General features: G+C 38.9%; 1 protein-coding gene across 1 annotated transcript in view; it reads right to left on the reverse strand.

The window, feature by feature from the left end:
- LOC124616098 (alpha-catulin) overlaps nt 1–22,823 on the reverse strand; it is a 185,853-nt gene that overhangs the window by 11,965 nt on the left and 151,065 nt on the right. Inside the window, exon 9 of the mRNA XM_047144355.1 lies at nt 11,155–11,361. Coding sequence (XP_047000311.1) covers nt 11,155–11,361 — 207 coding nt within the window. The remainder of the gene's footprint in view (nt 1–11,154; nt 11,362–22,823) is intronic.

A 22,823-nucleotide genomic window follows, 5' to 3' on the forward strand; every position in this document is an offset into this window, starting at 1 on the left:
TGGTGGAATTAGATTTATACTTTCGTAATATGAAAATATGCAGTGTACACGTTGCTGCACATCAAAGACCTTTCCAAAACGTGTTTTCCCCCCCTGAGTTTCATTTTCTAAAGCGCCGGGAAATTCTACATTGCTGTATAAAATCATATCCATTTAAAGGATAAGTTTTACAATTCCAAGGGAAAGTATACTGTCAAAAAAATGGTTCAAATGGCTCTGAGCACTATGGGACTTAATGTCTGAGGTCATCAGTCCCCTAGAACTTAGAACTACTTAAACATAACTAACCTAAGGACAACACACACACACACCCATGCCCGAGGCAGTATTCGAACCTGTGACCGTAGCAGTTGTGCCGTTCCAGACTGAAGCGCCTAGAACCTCTCGGCCACACCCGCCGGCAAAATATACTGTCACTTAACATGGAAAAAGTGTATTTTCACCAGAGAGAAAATGTTTTTTTAACCAGGAGATCCGGGAAAAATCCAGGAAATTTTTTTCCTTGTCCGCGTATACACTCTGTTATTGTTCACGGATGAGGCCTCATTCAACCATGATGGTGTTTTCAACACCTGCAACAGCCATGTCTGGAGTGGGGACAATCTCCACGCTACCCACACTGGTGGCCACCAGTAGTAATCTCTGTCATTGTAAGGATGGGCACTGTCCAAGATCAACTAAGAGAAACTTATTTGCTGCTTCCCCATTTGACTGTTCCACATTATATAGTGTTCCTGTGAGATGTACTGCCACAATTCTTGAAGATTGTATTCCTTGCAGTCTTCTAAAGGACGTAGTTTCAACATAATAGTGCACCAGCCCATTTCAATGTTGATGTCTGCAAGCACCTTGACATGTACCCTCATTGTTGGGTTCGAAGGGAAGGTCCTGTCCCATGGCCAGCACAATCACCAGATCTCACACATCTGGACTTTTTCCTTTGGTGTTACATCAAGATGTTGGAGTACGAAATTTCTGTAGAAATGGATGAAGACCTTTGCCCTGGTCCAAGCTGCCTGTCTCCTGGTACAACAGACATGAGGGATCTTCAAGAGAATGCGGAGTACTTCATGCACCTTTGCCATGCCTGCATTGATACTGGCAGTCCCATTTGAACAATTACTAGGAATTATGTTGTTGTTATGCAGTTTATGCTGTGTATGTCTGTACCACAATGAATATTCATTTCTGATCATTTGCTCCATATCTCAATATAACTGATTGTCAACCCACTATCATCTGTTCAATTTGACCCAAAAGATTTGAGACACCCTGTATTTATTGTATAGTGTCTATGTATCAGATTTCTGGATCAGAGATGACGAAATAACTCTAAAATAGCCTAGAAAAGTGTGCAAAACTACCTAACAATCACATATGAGCTAGATATTATACTATACCAATGATCATCAATCCACCATATGGATTTTCTGGTTCAACTTCCTGTTGCACAAGCTGGTGTGCCATGCAAGGGGGCGGCCGATAACGGAGATGTATCAAGAATTACTATTTCCGAATATGTAAGTACCAGTAACAGCTCTTCCCCCCCTCCCCCCCCCCCCCCCCACCCCCCCCCATCAGTTCCTTAAGAATCAAACTCTCATGTATAAAACAGCATTGATGATCTGATTACTTCAAAGATGAGTTAATTTGTTAAATATCTGCTGTTAAGAATGTAAAACCTTTATGGTTGAAGAAACAAAAGCCAAACCTTGTTGGTGTCTTCAGTGGTATACGTATTACTGTCTGCAAAATGGGCAGTGAATAGAGTTAGTAGTAAAGAAATAATGCTTGATGCTTAAGTTCTACTGCATGAACAATGAGCATTTAGTAACTGATAAAATGGTATCCTTTCATTATTTTGTGGGGCTGTAACCCAGAAAAAGCTTAGAAAAGATCTGGAATTATGTGTAAAGTTTGCTGGAATACTGGATAAATATAATGCTGTTAATTTGGGTGCCATGAGTTATGCTGCCTCAAGACAGGTACACAGATTCTGACTTCAATACCTGACTTAATGTGTTAACCTGCAATGCAAGATTATACCTCTTAATGAGAAGATTATGGCAGCATTTAAAATTTTTAAATTTCATCAATAATTATATGAAATACCAAAAATCACATTTTTGTGCCCCTGGAAATGATGATCTTCCGGCTATTCAGTAATACTGATTGCAAATAGGAGAAATAAAATAACTAACCTGTCATTCATTGTGAACAGGAAGAAAATTAAGAAATGAAAAGCTAATTGACATGATTTTCTGAGGTGAGATTGGATGATTGAGAAGCACTGTTACTGAGTGAGTCTGACACAAGGCAATGATTTTTTGAAAGACTACAATTGAGAACACTAACAGGAATGGTCATGGTGGACTCACCACACAAACATGCAGATCATGAGTCTGTGAGAGCTACAGCTGTGTAACCCATTAATGTGAAAGCTAGCAAACTCTTGCTGGAAATAAAGTAATGAAGTATTGTGAGATAGACAGTGTGACAGTGTGAGGTTGGGGATGTAGAAGATAAAAGGACACAGGAAAATAAATGAGAAACTATCTTATAAAATACGTATGCTACTTTTTTCATTACATCTTCTATATCTTTATAACTGAAATGTTGTCAGTGGAGCAGGAAGAACTGTCAGGAAGGCACATCTTCAATTTGCTTGTCAGACATTTTCCTTGTTTGGGGAAACAAAATTTAATGAAAGGTAATTACAGTTTTTGTCAGCAAGTTCTGCAATTGTGAATCTAACATTTGGCTAATGGAGCTTTATTTGCATAATATTTGATTGAAGAATATCTGTAGTTTAAAGACACAGTCCTTAACAGAATGAGATATCCTTTCTTTCAGGAGTGTTAGTTCTGCTATGTTCGCAGGAGAGCTGTAAGGTTTGGAAGGTAGGAGACGAGATACTGGCAGAAGTAAAGCTGTGAGGATGGGTTGTGAGTCATGCTTGGGTAGCTCAGATGTTAGAGCACTTGCCCGTGGAAGGCAAAGGTCCCGAGTTCGAGTCTCAGTCCGGCACACAGTTTTAATCTGCCAGGAAGTTTCACAGTCCTTAACACTTTTGCTTCTGTGGGCACACATACACATCCTGCTGTGCCATTTCCCTGGTGTTGTGGATGCGTATATGCACTCTTCTTGGTTTTTCTTGCAGTGCTATAGTTGTTTGAATGTGTCCCAAGCTGCTGATCTCTCACTGTTGTGGATGACATACTTCTCAATCTCCGTGAATAAAATGTTTTTAAAGTATTTATCATACAATATATGTGGCGCACTGCATTCCATCATTTGTAGAAAACCTCACTTCAGTATCTTGAACCTTTTACAAGTTTTGTTATGACCATATGATTCATAATGCGCAAGGCCCTGGATGGGCACATGGTGCACAATCGTCCTTTGTATATAAAACCTAGTCACTCATGAACAAAATGAAATATCCTTCTGCTCTCAATTTTAAATAAAATTTTGATATCTTATCTACATTCCAGTCACTGCAATTTATGGGTTGAAATCAAGTGTACGCAAAGTTTACACAATGCGTTCTTACATTTGAGAACTCTTTAAAATTTTGTGGAATATTAATTTGATACAGCACAATAAGTTTGATAGATAAGAAAAAGAAATTCAGTTTTTTATTGAGTGAAGACATCAGACTGTAATATGTACAAAAATCAATTTTTTTCACCTAATAGCTTTCAAAAAATCTGATGATAAGTGTTTCATATCAGCCAGAATGTTGTTTCTCAGCACAGGCACCAGCATGTGGCTTGCAGTACAGCCATAACAAAAGCAACCTCAGCATAGGACACAAGGAGTTCATCTATTGCAGCGAAAGGTTTAAATGAAGTTTCCTATCCAATGATGATAAGACATTACAAAGAAAATAATGACTGGGGACTATACTGTATTATTAAGTCAGGCATAACTAAACTGGACATGGACAGTGGCTGCTAGAGTTAGAAGCTTTGGAAGTACACTCCTCCAGTCAGAGTTCTCAACAACTGAGCACTGTCCACTATAAAAGATAGTTCACTTGCAGTATTCAAGAAACGATCTGTTCATTTGCAGTGTGGAATTGGGCCCTGCTCACAGCCTGTGTGACTATCACCAGGCACAGCAAACAACACCACATTTATGTACACTGGCAATCATCTCCCTGTTTGACAGAGCCTTAACCAAGTGGCAGCTAACAGCCTTTATTTAAAAGCTATACTGACATGTAACAAACATTATTTGACAAGTAATTTTAATGAAGATCTTAAGGAAATGCTTATAGAATAGTTCTGGGGAAATAATTTTTTGGTATGGACAGGTGAGTAATAATTTAAAATACTTGTAAAAAGTAAGCATTTACTCTACAGCCCACTATGATTTATTATTGCTTCTCCTGTGGTGATGTTAGTTATAATAGCTGCCTAACAAGTAAAACAGCATTAACTGTTGCTTAGTGTGATATTCTATTACTTTTCATTAACTAACAATAAATTCCATTTTACTCGTTAAGCAGCTGTTAACTTTCCAATGCACATGGGAAAGTCATCTGCAGAAAGTACGTTTAAGTTGAAGGCAAAAATTCCTATTCCAGTTTTTTTGTCTGGCCAGCAGTTTAGCCAATAATTAATGTCAAAGTTTGCTATTTATACAAATGGCCTCCAGAAATGGCCCTTTCCAGAACAGGCAGCTACAGATGATTGGTTGGTTGGTTTGGGGGATTAAAGGGACCAGACTGCCATGGTCATCGGTCCCAGCTACAGATGAATGACAGAACAAACACCTACACAGTTCTTGTTGAAAATACGTGGCAATACATAGGAAGAAAAGCATACCATAATTGCTCTGTGACATGCACCAAGTAGTTCTGCAGGTACTTGGAGGAAGTACTGCGATAACCATCATTCTATGAGATATAATAAGTTTTTGTGACACCTACTAAATTTAGTTCTTGTCTGAAGCTACATCTCATAACTGACCAACTCATTTATACAGGGTGTTACAAAAAGGTACGGCCAAACTTTTAGGAAACATTCCTCACACACAAAGAAAGAAAATATGTTACGTGGACATGTGTCCAGAAATGCTTACTTTCCATGTTAGAGCTCATTTTATTACTTCTCTTCAAATCACATTCATCATGGAATGGAAACACACAACAACAGAACGTACCAGCGTGACTTCAAACACTTTGTTCCAGGAAATGTCCAAAATGTCCTCCGCTAGCGAGGATACATGCATCCATCTTCCATCACATGGAATTCCTGATGCACTGATGCAGCCCTGGAGAATGGTGTATTGCATCACAGGCGTCCACAATGCGGGCACGAAGAGTCTCTACATTTGGTACCGGGGTTGCGTAGACAAGAGCTTTCAAATGCCCCCAGAAATGAAAGTCAAGAGGGTTGAGGTCAGGAGAGCGTGGAGGCCATGGAATTGGTCCGCCTCTACCAATCCATCGGTCACTGAATCTGTTGCTGAGAAGCGTACGAACACTTCGACTGATATGCGCAGGAGCTCCATCGTGCATGAACCACATGTTGTGTCGTAGTTGTAAAGGCACATGTTCTAGCAGCACAGGTAGAGTATCCCGTATGAAATCATGATAACGTGCTCCATTGAGCATAGTTGGAAGAACATGGGGACCAATCAAGACATCACCCACAATGCCTGCCCAAATGTTCACAGAAAATCTGTGTTGATGACGTGATTGCACAATTGCGTGCGGATTCTCGTCAGCCCACACATGTTAGATTAGATTAGATTTACTTTCATTCCAATTGATCCGTAGTGAGGAGGTCCTCCAGGATGTGGAACATGTCAGAAAAACAACAATACATGACAAATATTTAAACTAAAACAAATAAGCTAATGTACCATTCCACAGGTCCCAAGTGGAATGATCGTCATTTTTTTAATGAACACTAAGAGTCATTTTACAAATACTATTGCACTGAATTTAAAATAAAAAAGTTTTATATTTATTTATAAGGTAAGAAACATGTAATACAACTACTGTAATACTTATTTACAATGAACACATTACTGCACTGAAATGGTGCAGAAGTTAGATTATACTTACACACACACACACACACACACACACACACACACACACACAAATTTTCAGTGAACACATTACTGCACTGAAATTGTGCAGAAGTTATGTTGTACTTATATACAAATCAGTTGGTTTTCCTCAGAAATTCATCAATGGAGTAGAAGGAGTTGGCCACCAATAAATCCTTTAGGCTTCTCTTAAACTGAATTTCATTGGTTGTTAAGCTTTTTATGGCTGCTGGCAAGTTATTGAAAATGTGTGTTCCTGAATAATGCACACCTTTTTGTACAAGACTAAGTGACTTTAAATCCTTGTGAAGATTATTCTTATTTCTAGTATTGATTCCATGAATTGAGCTGTTGGTTTGAAAAAGTGATATATTTTTAATGACAAATTTCATTAAGGAATAAATATATTGGGAAGCTGTAGTTAGTATCCCTAGTTCCCTAAACAGGCTTCTGCAGGATGTTCTTGAGTTCACACCACATATAATTCTTACTGCACGTTTTTGTGCCCGGAAAACTTTAGCTTGGCTTGATGAATTACCCCAGAAAATAATCCCATATGACATTATGGAATGAAAGTAAGCATAGTATGCCAGCTTTTTCATTTTTATATCCCCTATGTCTGACAAAATTCGCATTGCAAACAGAGATTTGTTAAGACGCTTCAGCAGTTCTGTGGTGTGCTCCTCCCAGTTGAATTTATTATCAAGCTGTAATCCCAAGAATTTAACACCGTCCACTTCTTCTATCTTCTTGTCATCATATTTTAGACATATACTCTTGGGACACCCCTTACAAGTTCTGAACTGCATGTAGTGTGTTTTTTCAAAGTTTAGTGACAAAGAATTGGCTAGGAACCAGTGATTAATGTCTACAAATATTTTATTGGCTGATCTTTCTAAGACTACACTTGATTTGCTATTTATTGCAATGTTTGTATCATCAGCAAACAAAACAAACTTGGCATCTGGTAATGTTACTGATGAAAGGTCATTGATATACACAAGAAAAAGTAAGGGCCCCAAAATGGAACCTTGTGGGACCCCACATGTAATTAGTTCCCAGTTGGATGATGCCTGATAGCTTGATACATGTCTCTTTCCTAATAACACCCTTTGTTTCCTGCCAGAGATATAAGATTTGAACCATTTTGCAGCATTTCCTGTTACACTATAATATTCTAGTTTACTTAAAAGGATATTGTGATTTACACAGTCAAATGCCTTTGACAGATCACAAAATATACCAGTTGCCTGCAATTTTTTGTCTAATGAATTAAGTACATTTTCACTGTAAGTGTAGATAGCCTTCTCAATATCAGAACCTTTTAGAAATCCAAACTGTGACTTTGACAGTATGTTATTTGAGATAAGATGGTTATAAAGACGACTGTACATTACTTTTTCGAAAATTTTTGAGAATGCTGGCAACAGTGAAATTGGACGGAAATTTGATGCTATTTCTTTATCTCCCTTCTTAAACAGTGGCTTAACTTCAGCATATTTCAGCCATTCGGGAAATATTCCACTGATAAACGACTGGTTACACAGATAGCTTAATATGTTACTTAGCTCAGAATCACATTCTTTAATTAACTTTGTTGATATTTCATCATACCCACTAGATGTTTTTGATTTTAAAGATTTTATGATGGACATTATTTCTGTTGGGGTAGTGAGGGTCAAATTCATATTATGGAAGTTACTTGAAATGTCTGGTCTAAGGTAATCCATAGCAGCATCTGTTGATTGTGAAAATTTACAATTTGATCACGTTGGACTGAAGCCTCATCCGTAAAGAGAGCATTTGCACTGAAATGAGGATTGACACATTGTTGGATGAACTATTCACAGAAATGTACCCGTGGAGGCCAATCAGCTGCTGATAGTGCCTGCACATGCTGTACATGGTACGGAAACAACTGGTTCTCCCGTAGCACTCTCTATACAGTGACGTGGCCAATGTTACCTTGTACAGCAGCAACTTCTCTGACACTGACATTAGGGTTATCGTCAACTGCACGAAGAATTGCCTCGTCCATTGCAGGTGTCTTCGTCATTCTAGGTCTTCCCCAGTCGCGAGTCATAGGCTGGAATGTTCCGTGCTCCCTAAGACGCTGATCAATTGCTTCGAACGTCTTCCTGTCAGGACACCGTTCTGGAAATCTGTATTGATACAAATGTACCGTGCCACGGCTATTGCCCCATGCTAATCCATACATCAAATGGGCATCTGCCAACTCCGCATTTGTAAACATCGCACTGACTGCAAAACCATGTTCGTGATGAACACTAACCTGTTGATGCTACGTACTGATGTGCTTGATGCTAGTACTGTAGAGCAATGAGTCGCATGTCAACACAAGCATCGAAGTCAACACTACCTTCCTTCAATTGGGCCAACTGGCAGTGAATCGAGGAAGTACAGTACATACTGACGAAACTAAAACGAGCTCTAACATGGAAATTAAGCGTTTCCAGACACATGTCCACATAACATCTTTTCTTTATTTGTGTGTGAGGAATGTTTCCTGAAAGTTTGGCCGTACCTTTTTGTAACACCCTGTATTATAAATGCCAATTTCAGATTTTTGCTCATTGATTTATCACTAGTTATGACTCTCTTTTGCTTGGTTTGAAACTGAAACTTTTGTTCACTTGGAGAGTAACATGCTATGTTTGGACAAAGTATATCAATGAATTCTGTGTAATAATCATTTCATGTATTAATTAGCTAGTCCTACTATGTTCGTCTAACTTTACAACAGAAAAGCAGCAATAGCTCAGTAAAAAGTGGTTTGCACGAAAAGGGAACATTACATATCGACACACACACACACACACACACACACACACACACACACACACACACACACCTCTACCTCTCTGCGTGTCTGTCTATATATGGCTATGGGTATGAAGCTATGAAAGCTTGCACAATTCCATAACATTTACATGTGTTTTCTCCTGTCATCAAGGGTTAGTAGATTTTTTTATCTATCCTAGAATATTAAGAAGTTCTACATTATATCAAAGAGCACAAAAATGATTATTATAGTGTCCATGCAACCAGTGAAATGTACATAACAATGTAGCATACCAAATTAGTCCAAATGTCAACATTACCTACAGGTTTCATTTGCAACTTCAGTTTAGCTAACTCTACCAAATTTAGTATAAAAGTTCTGGTAGAATGTAAATACTTTAGTAATAACATAGACCAATCACTGAACAGCAGAAGCATTGATTCAATGACAGGCACAGACAAAAAGAGAGAAAACTTTCTAGCTTTTGGTGTCATCCTTTCTTGAGTTAGGGTACAAATACACACAGAAAATGTGCCGCCAGTTGGCGCCATGTAGGGGCAGAGGTGGGTGTATGCATGTGAATGTATATGTATACGTACATGTATTGTGTGTGTGTGTGTGTGTGTGTGTGTGTGTGTGTGTGTGTGTGTGTGTGTTTTCTGTGTGTATTTGTACTCTAGCTTGAAAAAATGATTACTCAATGCTTCTGCTTTTCAGTGAGTGGTTTCCTTTAGTCCTAAAGTATCTACCAAATTTAGTAAGTGCTGAAGCAACAAAATTTTTATCGCAATTCTGGTATTATAGGAATGTCTATTGTCTTACTGCAGAGAGATGGCCTTCTAATCCCAAGACCAAGGGGATTGTAACAAAGAAACCATCCTGAACACCCAAGCAGTCATGAGGTGTTTCTGGGGATCATACAAAATTGATTGAAACTGTCATTGGCACAAACTTACTCTTGAATTTCATCATTTGCAGTTCCACTGGTCCCAATTCACCAGTTACAGTCATAATCACTTCACCATTTTGTGGGAAACTCACAATAAAAGCACAGTCTGTCATCATTCATGATAATGTTTTGGACAAAAGAATTGGCTCCTTTTGCCATTTGAATGAAGATGTAGCAAATATTCAAAAGTTTTTTGTTTTTCAGGAACTGAAACAGTACTGTATGAATTTCACTAACACCTTTTTCCATCAGTAAACCTTTTTCGAGTGAACAGAGTTTTCAAAATATGAGTACCTAAAAACATTTTTATGCAACTGAAATTATGCTAATTGATCACCAATTCTTTTGAAATTTGCTTTTATAAAAAGCATATTCTAATGATTCAGTTTTTCATAACTTTCAAATGACTCATTTTCTTTTTTGAATCTTTGTTCCATCAAATGCTTTTCGTAGAAAACACTTTTTAACGAGACAGGAGCCAATAGGCAGTTTGAAAACACTTTTTACTTCAACTCACGCACTTCTTCTGTAGCTGCTTAATATATCTTAAAATTGGATTTCTTGATTACTACCAATTCCTTTCCTACTCCTTAACATAGAAAGTAATCAGATTTCACATTGTGATAACAAAAATGGTTGATCTATATGGGAGAAAAATTAGACTCTTTGCAAAAATAACTAAGCCAGAATGAACTGCACAGGTGAGATTATTACATTCCCTGAGTGGTGTAACTTTAAGGAACAGAGCAAGAAAGAAAACTTTAGAAAACAACAGCATGTAGAAGAAACTGTACATCATGCGCAAATGTGTCAGTCTAAATGGCATTGTCAACTTATTACCCAGAGAAAAGGTTGGTATGTAAAACACTCCAATATCAACACTGAGAATGGTAAGTTTAGGAATAGTATATTGTTGATGGATTGAACAGTTTGTGTCACTGCATAATGAAAGATGCTGAGGGAACTGATGACAAACAGAGCAACAAACTTTTGTATTAACTCAGTGACTCATATAGTTACAGTTGTAGGTAACAACAACATAATTCTTTAACTGTCTAACAAATAATGCAGCCTGTATTCTCAGGAAAAGAAAAAAAATCAGATGATCTCCTTAATTTCTGAGTAGGGCATATATATATCCTATCTGTTATTCACATCAAAAAAACTGTACAGCACACTCAAACTTCGAGCAATTTGGCAACCCACATTCACTGTCAAAGAACAAATACTGATTATCTCAGACCAAGTTAAATATTGTCATTAAATCCAAAAGTAATATGCTACAGAAATTACAAGATTAATAAAACTGAAATAGGGTGAAACATAGGTAGTTTACCTTTGTGGCACAAACAAAGCAAGTTGTCACCACTTTAGAAATGCAGTCCATAAGACTTTTTGTTTCTTGGATAACATTATCAACCTTTGTGAACGTAGCAGCTTTGCCCACAGTTGGGTTTTTCACCGTGAACTGAAGCTGCTGCACATAGGTTGGTACCTTGTCTAAATTTTCAAGCAGTTCCTTCTTATGAGGACCACCTGGAACCTAAGCAGAAAAAAGTACACATAAGTATTTCAGGCCGCATAAAACTTGGCACTTTAGGTGTTTCTGGAATGTAATGATAAAAGACAGACCTTAAACAACAAAGCACTCTTCAAAAATACACAGATCATCACTAATTCTTGGATATCAGTTGCAGTGACACTACTTTAGGATCTTATGACACATATGGTGCACACAGGGGTGATACTAGATAGGCACAGTGATTTCTAACATGCTCTAAATGAATCATCTTTATAGCTCAATGTATTTATGTGCTGTAGATTCAGTGAATCACATACTATGGAATCATCACTGCATTTGTTGGCCACGTATGAAGGCATCATATTATTTCGTATGTGAAATATCAGAAACGATTTTCAATTATTGTCTTGTAAATGCTGAGAGTTTTCTTGCCCAGCATTTTACTCAGTACTGCTATGGCATTTTGAAGGACAGATTATATTCATATCATGTTTATTACCATGTAGGATTATTAATTTATACATTGAATTAACTAACAATCCCAAATTCTGTTACATTCACCCCTCAAAATTGTGTATTAAACTTTTAGCAGAGTTTCTGTACGAAAAACAATTATTATAATCAATAAATACACATAAGTGGGCTAATTTATTAGTTATGATTTAATATTGCAATAATTAACTATTTTAATTAAAGCAACTGTGGGTTCTTGATGAAACATTGTGAATTAGCTAAACAAACATTGTTTTTTGCCTTGTTTCACAATTTTGTTATTAATGTTACTTATGCTATTTGATGTTTTCCCTATAACAGGTAATCTGCACCATTTCTTTTCCAGTTTGTCTCTGTTTTTCATTGGGGACAGTAGAAACCTGGCTTGCTTCTTCATCTTTTTACCTAAAATTTTATCAGTGATGTTGGGGCTAAATTCACTATTTGCGGCTACTGTTTTTACTGTGTTAAGTTTCTGGTCAAAGTCTTCTTGGGACATAGGGATAGAAGTGGATCATATGGTGGATTGCTGCATGTTTGTAAGTTGTAGGATGATGGGGGGGAAGCCAGGATGAATGTGTGAGTGAAACAGTCTTTTCGGTAAATTTTAAATATTTATGGTTACTGTCTTTAAGCTAATGTCCAGGAAATTTATGCTCCCCCCCCCAACACCATGCTTGTGGAACAAGGCAAAAACAATGTTTGTTTAGTTAATTAACTATTTAAGAAATACATCTAGAAAATGATACTGAACCTAGGTAAGTGAAGGGAGGTTTATCTTTGGACATAGAAAAGACTTCAGTGCCCTCTACTCTGTCTTAGAATGCAGATGTGTGCATGTATTGTGTTTAATAAATAAATCATTTTTAAGTCCAGCTGTTCTGATTATGTTATCAGTATGCTTCCTATCACCCAGTAGGGAATTCTACTACAGTGATGACCCTGTATAAATGACAAAATGCGTCATGCAAGTTATCGTGATGATCAGCCTACTAAGCATTTACAATGCAGCCATCTGGAATTAATACGTGTAAGTGTATGAACAGCATAATCATTGTGAGGAACCAGTGATAAAACATTAGTATACTTCAGCTACATGTGGAATGTTGCCAATCAACACAACACTTACTATGTTATGAGAAATGCGGTCAACAAACAACTTGTTATTGGACTTTGAACAAGAGTCTACAATGAATACACAACAGTGTGCACAAAATAAAAAACAAATACATCTTAGTTCAAATGGTGAAACATTTCACAAGTCACCTTTGCTGCATTGTGAGAATGGACATTTGCTCATTCTGCTCATTCTCATTCAAACATTTGAATACTATTCAGCAATACCAGCTTGGCTGATCATAGACATGCCATGTAATAGCCTTTATTTACCTTACAAGCTCAACCCACAATCAAAAGCGCTTCCGTTCAGACTTGAGCAGCCTACTCTATGGTTGGCTACCAATGAATGTGAAGACAGAACAGTCAGACTTAATCAGTGACAACATCTTGGCAACACTTCCCCACAACAAGTATGATGCAGCCAAACCAGCACTGCTTCACTTGCTCTCCAGGACATCTGAGCAACAGTTAAAGCAGGCTACCTATGATGAACAACTGGGTTATAGAATGCCATCTCACTTTTTGTAATGACTTTGATCTACACTGGACACTGACCTCATGTTTGGATGCTGACCTGCTGACTATCTGGATCATTAAACTCCCACCACAAGTACAACTATGAATGACGTCACGTGAAGCCTAATCTTCTGCGAGATGTTTCACTTTAATGGACAGGCGTTTACGCTACTACAAGATAGGTATTATAGAAAATTACAAAGGCACTGCACCTTTGCAGCACATCAGCACAAGGTCACCCACCTCAGGTGCCCACCACCCTGAGCAGAGCTGACGACAGCCCCCCTGACAGTGACGTCAGCACTCTGACTCAACATACTGCACACAGTACCACTTCTGCTGCAGGCAACACTATGATGAGCACCACCACCACTGACTCATGATCACAGCCCTGCTGGTACCATGCACAGTCTGGAGAAACTGCAAGCAACTTCTGCTCCCCTTATGGATTCCCAGACTTCAAACATGGGCTGCCAAAGGTACACTAGCCTGTACAGAGAAGCAAAGACGCAGACAGACACTACACAGGACTCAAGTGCACGCCCCCCAACCGCACACCTGGGTGGCTGACTGTTCATCTTCAATTGTAATTTGAAAATGCGCTTTCTGGAGGACACTGGAACTGACATTAATCAATACCACTAGAGAGCAAACCGACATTTGACAAAACATCAATATTACAAGTTCATGGAGCAAACAATTCAAAGATCAAGATGCATGGATCCACCATACAAATATCACCTAAGTACCAACTCACACAGAACTTCATGTTACTAACATCATGGAACTGGTAATGGGAATAGACTTGCTTTGTCACTTCCACCTCTCACAAGTCATCTAACATGCTTCACTCCTACAGCACAATATGAGACATCACATCACACGGCTGCCCATCTGGGGAACTGTATGATGATATTAGGTTTGTCAATACACTTAAGATGTGTATCATGACAGCATAAGAACTGTTATCTGCTCACAAGCTTTGTGCTGTCAGCTGCACAGCTTCCAACACACTCCATGCTGGAACGTGTATCTCCTACAAGGCTTCAAGGACACACTGGCTGCACTCGAGCTAGCAGAGGAGCAGCTCAAGGCCATCTCACACACTGCTACTCTGATGAACATAAAGGAACACAGACAACACCACTCTCATTGACTGAACACTTTTGCATGTGCAGGTGTTGGTGTTCCTTTAGATGTCTCTTAATTGAACACTCCTGATAACAGCTTGCTTAATGACTGTGAATGCAAATTATTTACCAAAGCTAAGTAGCTGAATGCCTTAAATATCTTCTTCAATCCAGCATACAACACACATTTTGTTACTTCCATTTCTTGTATTTTCGTCTCTTGGTTCTCGGCTGCTTGATACATCTCATGCATGTTACATCAACTTCCTAATGTAGTATGGCCAAATCTCTAGCATTTCATGAACCTTAAAGTACTTGAATAAAAGGCCTTACCTCCAATTCAATGGAACCATTCTTAACATATTTAGGTAACACTGGCATACTTAAAGTTACAACAAAAGTAGCAGTTTTCTTTTGCTATCATCTACCTTTTCCGTTACATTGCATGATGTCTTCTAGTTCTCTCTCTCTCTTTTGTATAGATTAGCTGTGGCTATATCTATTATATCTTGGCAAGTAACAACATCTTTACTTGAATTACGTGATAATTCTTTGACTACTTCAGATGTGTGTGCCAAATACTGTCTAGTCTGTCAAACTGCTCAGATATTTTTACCCACTACCAGATGATGAGCTACTCAAATGGTCTAACTTGTCCTGTGCTGAATATTTCTGGAGAACTTCAAGTAGTGGCTCTTGTCTGGGTTTTACCACTGTCAAAAAAAAAAAAACTAAATATAGCAACAGCAAAAAATATTCAGATCATTAATTAATAACTTGGAAAAATCTCTATAAGTTTATTATTGTAAATGGAAAACCATAGAAGTGTTAAAATTGTACTTTTCTCTAAGAATTACATGTTTATTGGCAATTCTGCATACAATTTTTCTATGCCAAAAGTGATGTGCAGCTTCCAATTCATATACTCATTAACTGTTGCTTCCTCACTACCAGATCATAACAGCTGCTGTTCTGCATTTATTCCACAATGTACTAAAGAAACCAACAAATTTGTTAATAGTGATATGGATGGTTTTAGAAACACTCATCGTAGTCCACTGTTTGATGGATTGGAAATTATATGATTTACTATTTTGCTTGTGAGGGATAGGAACCACCCTTATCCAGGCAATCTTTAGAGGGTTTCTGTGGTGCAGAGCATCTTATTATGTCATACAGTTAATGATATGTTCTGAAATTTCTGTCACATCAGCATTCATTGTGATCTTCAATAATGACTTTTTTACTAATGAGACATGTTTAGTAGATTCACATGCAATTTGTCCTTAGACAGTGATCACCTGAGTGTTTCGTCATGAGAGAAACATGCATTATTTACCTTCAACATGTACAGTATGTACACAGTGTGACACTGACAAAGATTTCAATGTCCTGCTTAGTAAAATATCAAAGGGTTTCTCAAGTGTCAAATAATTTCTTGTGCAACAAGGTTAGAAGGCTGTCTGCAAATGAGTTACTGAGCAGTATGTCTAGCCTTATTTTGAATGCTTGCTGCTATTCTTAACTGTTTGCAGTTTTCCTTAAGTTAAGAAATAAATGATGCAAAATCTGAAATGCCCAACTTTTCTGTTCATCTGCTATTGCAGCAATTCATCCATAGATAATCTTCAGAGTAAAGGTGTCTGTATTTTCACACAGTTAGGCCATTTGGAAGTGTACCGATAAATTTTGTGAGCATAAAAGCACATAACACTTCTGCTACAAGGAGATGTTCAAATTTTTCAAAAATATTCCTTAAATATTATTGTGCACCATCACTAAGGGGTACCAAGATGCCTGTGTTTAGTTTTTTGTTCAACATATACAGAAACAGTGAGGTGAGCTTCACTCAAAGCAACAAGAAACTTGCAACTGGTGGAAACTCTAGGACGTGAATTTAAACTGCAAACCTTTCTATTGTATTAAACCTCTACACTACGTACATATGATTATAATTTTTATTGATTTGATTAAATAAATAACTTACTAATTTTTTGTAAGAATGTGAATCACAGAAGGGATTAATTTATTAAAGGAAAGTACCAATGCCAAAAGCCACCAATCAGAATGTTTCTCATTGGGTGCTGGGAGATGAAACTGATTCTGTCAAAGATACCTTTGTGAGAAGACTGAAGATAGCCAGAATGGTTGGATAGTGTGACAGACTTACAGGAACCAGTACCAGGATGCTGACCCTGCCGGAACAGCAGAGGAAGGCTGCTGTGTACAGCAAGTGATGTGGTGCATTCGCTAGCCTGCCTTCTCTGAGACTAGAATGAAAACTGTGAATTGTTGCAGCTCTTTAACACCTTAGGTCACAATAATTCGACAGGTGTTAATCTCAGAGACTAAGCTGGCTGCCGTTTGCTACACTGTATAGATGAGATCTACCACAACAACCTTAAAAAATTGCCCAAGTAACTTCAAAGACATTCTGGGAGGGCATTTTTAATTGCTCATAAATTTATAGAGATGGTTCATCATTCTATTTCAGTACTTTATGGTGATGGTAAATTATAACTGACTTTGCACAAAAATGCATGGAACCTTAATTTATTAAAATGACCCCCCCCCCTCCTCCCCTAAAGCCACTGAGCCATTGCTCACCCCACAGATTACACTCCTCTATGGACATTCTTCCCAGAAGCTTAGCTAGGCACAATTTCAGACTAGGCAGGGAGCTGTTGGAGTCAACTCACTGAAATCAGTATTAAGATTATGCCAATAGATTTACCTCTTTTTCCATTCTTTCTTGAAACATGGCAGTTGATATTTGCAGTAGAATGGCAGTTATTTCACATGGCTACTGTAGTATGTATGAGGGAGAGTCAAATGAAAACTTTAAATATTTTTTAAAATATTATTTATTGTGCAGACATGGTACAAAGCTGTATCACTTTTCAACATAATCTCCCCCACGCTCAATGCAAGTCCTCCAGCGCTTACAAAGTGCATAAATTCTTTTAGAAAAAAATTCTTTTGGTAGTCTGTACAACCACTCATGCACCGCGTGGCGTACCTCTTCATCAGAACGGAACTTCTTTCCTCCCATTGCGTCTTTGAGTGGTCCAAACATACAGAAATCACTTGGGGCAAGGTCTGGTGAGTATGGTGGATGAGGAAGACACTCAAAATGCAGGTCTGCAATTGTTGCAACTGTTGTACGGGCAGTGTGAGGCCTTGCATTGTCATGTTGCAAAAGGACACCTGATGACAGCAATCCATGCCACTCTGATTTAATTGCAGGCTGCAGATGATTTTTTAGGAGATCTATCTACGATGCACTGGTGACAGTGGTCCCTCTAGGCAAGTAATGCTCCAAAATGACGCCTTTTTTGTCCCAAAAGAGAGTCAGCTACCCTTCCCTGCTGATGGTTCTGTTCGAAACTTCTTTGGTTTTGGTGATAAGGAATGGCGCCATTCCTTGCTCGTTTTCTTCACTTCCAGTTGGTGGAAGTGAACCCAGGTTTTGTCCCCAGTAACGATTCTTGCAAGGAAGTCATCACCTTCTTGTTCAAAGCGCCAAAGAAGTTCTTCACAAGAATCAATGCGTAGTTCTCTCATTTCAGGAATCAGCTGCCATGGCACCCATCTTGCAGACACTTTGTAAAACTGGAGCACATCATGCACAATGTGGTGTGTTGACCCATGATAATCTGTAAACATGCTGCAATGTCATTCAGTGTCATTCAGCAGTTTTCCATCACTATGGCTTCAAGTGCTGCAACGTTCTGTGGAGTCACAACTCATTGTGCCTGACCTGGACGAGGAGCATCTTCCACTGAAGTCATTCCATTTGCGAACTTCCTACTCCATTCATAGACTTGATGCTGTGGCAAACATGCATCACCATATCGAACCTTCATTCATCAATGAATTTCAATAGCTTTCACACCTTCACTATGTAAAACCCCAATAACAGAACGCTATTCTTCTCTGGTGCAAGTTGCAAGTGGGGCGGCCATCTTTATACTGATACTGCGATGGTATGTGTGCATCTGCACTATGCTGCCAGCTACAGGCCATTCTGCACACTGTTTGTGGCACGCTTACCAACTTACAGGATAACAGAGCAAAATTTTGATTTGTTGTTAGAAATTTAAGGTTTTCATTTGACTCACCCTTGTAACTAGGTTCTATGTACTTCAGAAGAAGACATGATTGCATCTACATCTATACTCTGCAAACCACTGTGACGTGCATGGAAGACTGCACGTCCTACTCCACAAGTTTTTTGGCTTATTCCTGTTTATTCAGATATGCAGCATGGGAAGAATGATTGCCAAAATGCCACTTTATGTGCTACAATTAGGCTAATCTTCTCTTTGTGATCCCTATGGGAGTGGTACATAATGGTTGTAATACATTCTAAAGGTCTGCAAGTTGGGCATTTTGCTCACTTGTACTTCCTCAAGTGCACTGCGCAAGTACAATTGCTCAACGTGGGGCAACCTTGGGTAGAACAAGATGCCACAGGGAAGGTAAAGACCAACTGGTCTGGTGCACTCGCCCCACTGCTGTTGCAATGGTTATAGTGGTAGCTTGGTGTGTCTGCAGGCTGTCTTTGGTTGTGTCATACTCCCACCAGTTGATGGATTTACACCGACATGAGTTTAGTTAGAACATAACACTGTTCTTATTAACAACAAATGCATGTAGAAAAATGTAAGTTAATGTGGATGAGTAGGAAAAACAAACCCATAATGTTTGGATACAGCATCAGTACTGTCCCGCTTTACACAGTCATGTCGTTTAAATGTCTGGGCATGATGACTTGAAGCGATGTGAAACAGAATAAGCAAGTGAGGATTGTAGTGGTAGGGAAGGCGAATGGCCAACTTCAGTTTATTGGGAGAATTTTAGGAATGTGTGGTTCATCTGTAAAGGAGTCCACATACAGTACACTAGCATAACATATTCTTGAGTACACAACAGGGTTTAAAGAAGAAATCAAAGCAATTCAGAGGTGAGCTGCTAGATTTGTTAGCAGTATGTTCAGTCACCATGAAAGTGTTACAGATATGCTTCAGGAGCTCACGGAAATGCTTGGAGGGAAGAAGACATTCATTTCAAAGAACACTACAGAGAAAGTTTAAAGAACCAGCATTTTAAGCTGACCACAGAATGATCCTACTGCCATTAACATACATTTCACATAGGGACCATGAAGATAAGATACGAGAAATCAGGGCTCATACGGGGGCAGACAGACAGTTGTTTTTCCCTTGCTCTATCTGTGAGTAGAACAGAAAAGGAAACTACTAGTTGTGGTACAAGGTACCCTCTGCCACACACCATATGATGACTTGTATGTAGATGTAGACATAGAACTGCATTTAATGGACGTGTTTGCCTTTGCACATTACTCCCTCAAATTTTGGGAGAAAGTAAGTTATTGTAATTTTGTTCCAGCTTACCTGGAACCTAAATTTTATTACAGATTTGATGAACAGTAATGAAAGTCTCTTCTCTATCAACACAGATGTCATATTTAGTAACTGTAAGGGTGATTACACAAATGTTACTATTCTTTACAATGGCCAAATGTCAACTTTCTCCTGAATGAGATGGAGATAGTGCTATTCCAGTGCTTGTAGTATCCACAGTTAAAAGACGATAACACAACAGCTGTACCATACTGCCAAAATACCGGTGACACTGCAAATAGCATTCTGCAATTAATTGCAATCTTCATTTGCTGATTACACAGCATATATTAAACAAGAAAACTGGATCTACAGTAATCTGAAGGTACCTCTTTATCTTTGGGCACTGCATTACAATGGCATTGCTTTGTGCATTCATAATAAAATAAATTGAATTGTTGGATAATTCTCACTTTGGAGCACTTCTGTTGCATCTTTCAAAGGCTCTAAAAATGTAATGAGTTCTTTTGGAGTGTTGTTGTCATAAGCAGTTACCTTTCCATAATACGCCTTTTTCAAGAAGCATTTCCATGATTTTATTATACTGTCCAACCACAGACTGTTGTACTCTAAACAAGCTGTTCCATCTAATCTTGATTTCATGGTTCAAGTTTGTCTGTACTGAATTCACATCATCAGTTTTCTTCATGAAATGGACTCTATCTCAGGCAGCAGAAGCTCTGAAATAAACCACTTTGACCCCATTTTTCAAATAATTGTCATCAACAATGTGCGACAGGGCTGTGTCCAAAACAAGTGTAAGGCATGCATAATGCTGAAAGAATTGCAATGCCCTGCATTTATTAACACCTCGGTAAGTGAGAAATGAAATATTATTAAAATGCTGGAGATTTACTCTCAAGCTAAATAAAGTTTTTCAGTGTAGTTTTTACAAATTCCCCAAATTTTTCTTCTCGAGAAAATGATTTATCACAAATACCATACTTCACAGTGCCCTGTCTCGATAAACAAATGCACAGTAATAGATAGGTATCATGTTTTCCAATATATATTAGTCGAAATATTCACTATACGTCCAAAGACATTCATGCCTATGGCCTAGTTAACGCTGTGCATCATACTCATCCATATTTGATCAGCTTGTCTTCCAGTGTTTCATATTTATGTCATAGAGTGAGGCAAAATGTTGGAGACATCTATATGTCCCAATTCTGAATTGGCATTTACAAGCTCCAGACTTAAATGTGAAGTCCCACACCTGATATTAATGTAAATGGACAAAGATCTCTGGCACACATTTCTATGCACCTCCTAACGTGGTAAGCTGTCACCCACCCAACCTCCACAACATCCTAGTCCATCCGTACGCCACTCCCAATCCCAACCCCTTGCCACAATGATCATATCCCTGTAGAAGACCCAGGTGCAAAACCTGCCCGATCCACCCATCCAGCATTTCCTATTCCAGTCCTATCACAGGTTTATCCTACCCCATCATGGGCTAAGTCACATGTGAAAGCAGCCATGTCATTTGCCAGCTCTGCTGCAATCAATGCACAGTTTTTTGTATTGGTGTGACTATCAATCAGCTGTCCACAAGGATGAATGGCCACTGCCAAATTGTGGTCAAAAGCAAAGTCTGCTGAACATAACACAGTTGATTCCAACTGCTGCTTCACTACCTGAGCCATCTGGATCTTTCCCTCCACTACCAGCTTTTCTGCACTGGGCAGATGGGAGTTATCATTACAACACATTCTCCACTCCTGTAATTATCCCAGCCTCAGCCTATGGTAACATACTCTCCTAACAGCCTCCATCCAACTGTCACCCCCCCCCACCCCCCTCCCCCCTCTGTCCATCATCTCATCCCCATTCTCATCTCTCAAATGTTAAAATGTGTGTGAATTCCTAAGGGACCAAACTGCTGAGGTCATCGGTCCCTAGACTAACACTCTACTTAAACTAACTTATGCTAAGACCAAAAGACTCACACACACACACACACACACACACACACACACACACACACACGTGTGCACGCCCGAGGGAGGAACTGAACCTCTGGCGGGAGGGGCCGCGCAATCCGTGACATGGCGCCTGATACCGCGTGGCCACTTTGCGTGGCTCTCACCTCTCACCCTGTGTATTTGCATCTCTCTGCCAATGCATCCGCCCATCTTTCCCAGCTCCTCTCCTTTTTTCCCACCTCCCTGCCTCATAATGTTCTGATGCTGTGCCTGTGGGCAGTTTAGTCCCTGCACACTCCATCAAAAAGCATTTATCTCTCTTCCCACCTGTACACTACTATCCTTTCCCCTACTACATCCCCTTCAGATTGCTGCTTGCATCCCACGTGACGTTGTATACCAGCCTGAGATGCTGGGAGTTGGTGGTTGTGTGTGCGTGAGGTGTGCTTTTGTGTGTGTGTGTGTGTGTGTGTGTGTGTGTGTGTGTGTGTGTTTTTTACTGATGACGGTTGTGGCTGAAAGCTATATGTGAGTGACTTTTAATTGTGCCTGTCTGCAACGTGATGTGTTTTCTTTATGGTAAGCAGCAACCTGTTTTTTACTACATTGATAATAGTCCTACCTGGAGTTTCCATTGTTTGATTAACCAACATGTGAGATAACTTTAACTCTGTCCCCTTATTGCTTAAGCAGGATTCCATGCAGAATTTAAGCAAAAACATCCATCTCAGTTTATAAGACTACGTACTAATTTAATTTCAACTGCTTCCTTAATAACACCACCTTAAAAGCTGAAAGTCCATGCCAGAATCTTCATGTTGTTATATTTCACAGGATAACTGGTGCCAAGGCAGTGTCCTCTAATAGGA

The sequence above is a fragment of the Schistocerca americana genome, chromosome 5 (genome assembly GCF_021461395.2).
Source record: "Schistocerca americana isolate TAMUIC-IGC-003095 chromosome 5, iqSchAmer2.1, whole genome shotgun sequence".
In the NCBI taxonomy this organism is placed as follows: domain Eukaryota; kingdom Metazoa; phylum Arthropoda; class Insecta; order Orthoptera; family Acrididae; genus Schistocerca; species Schistocerca americana.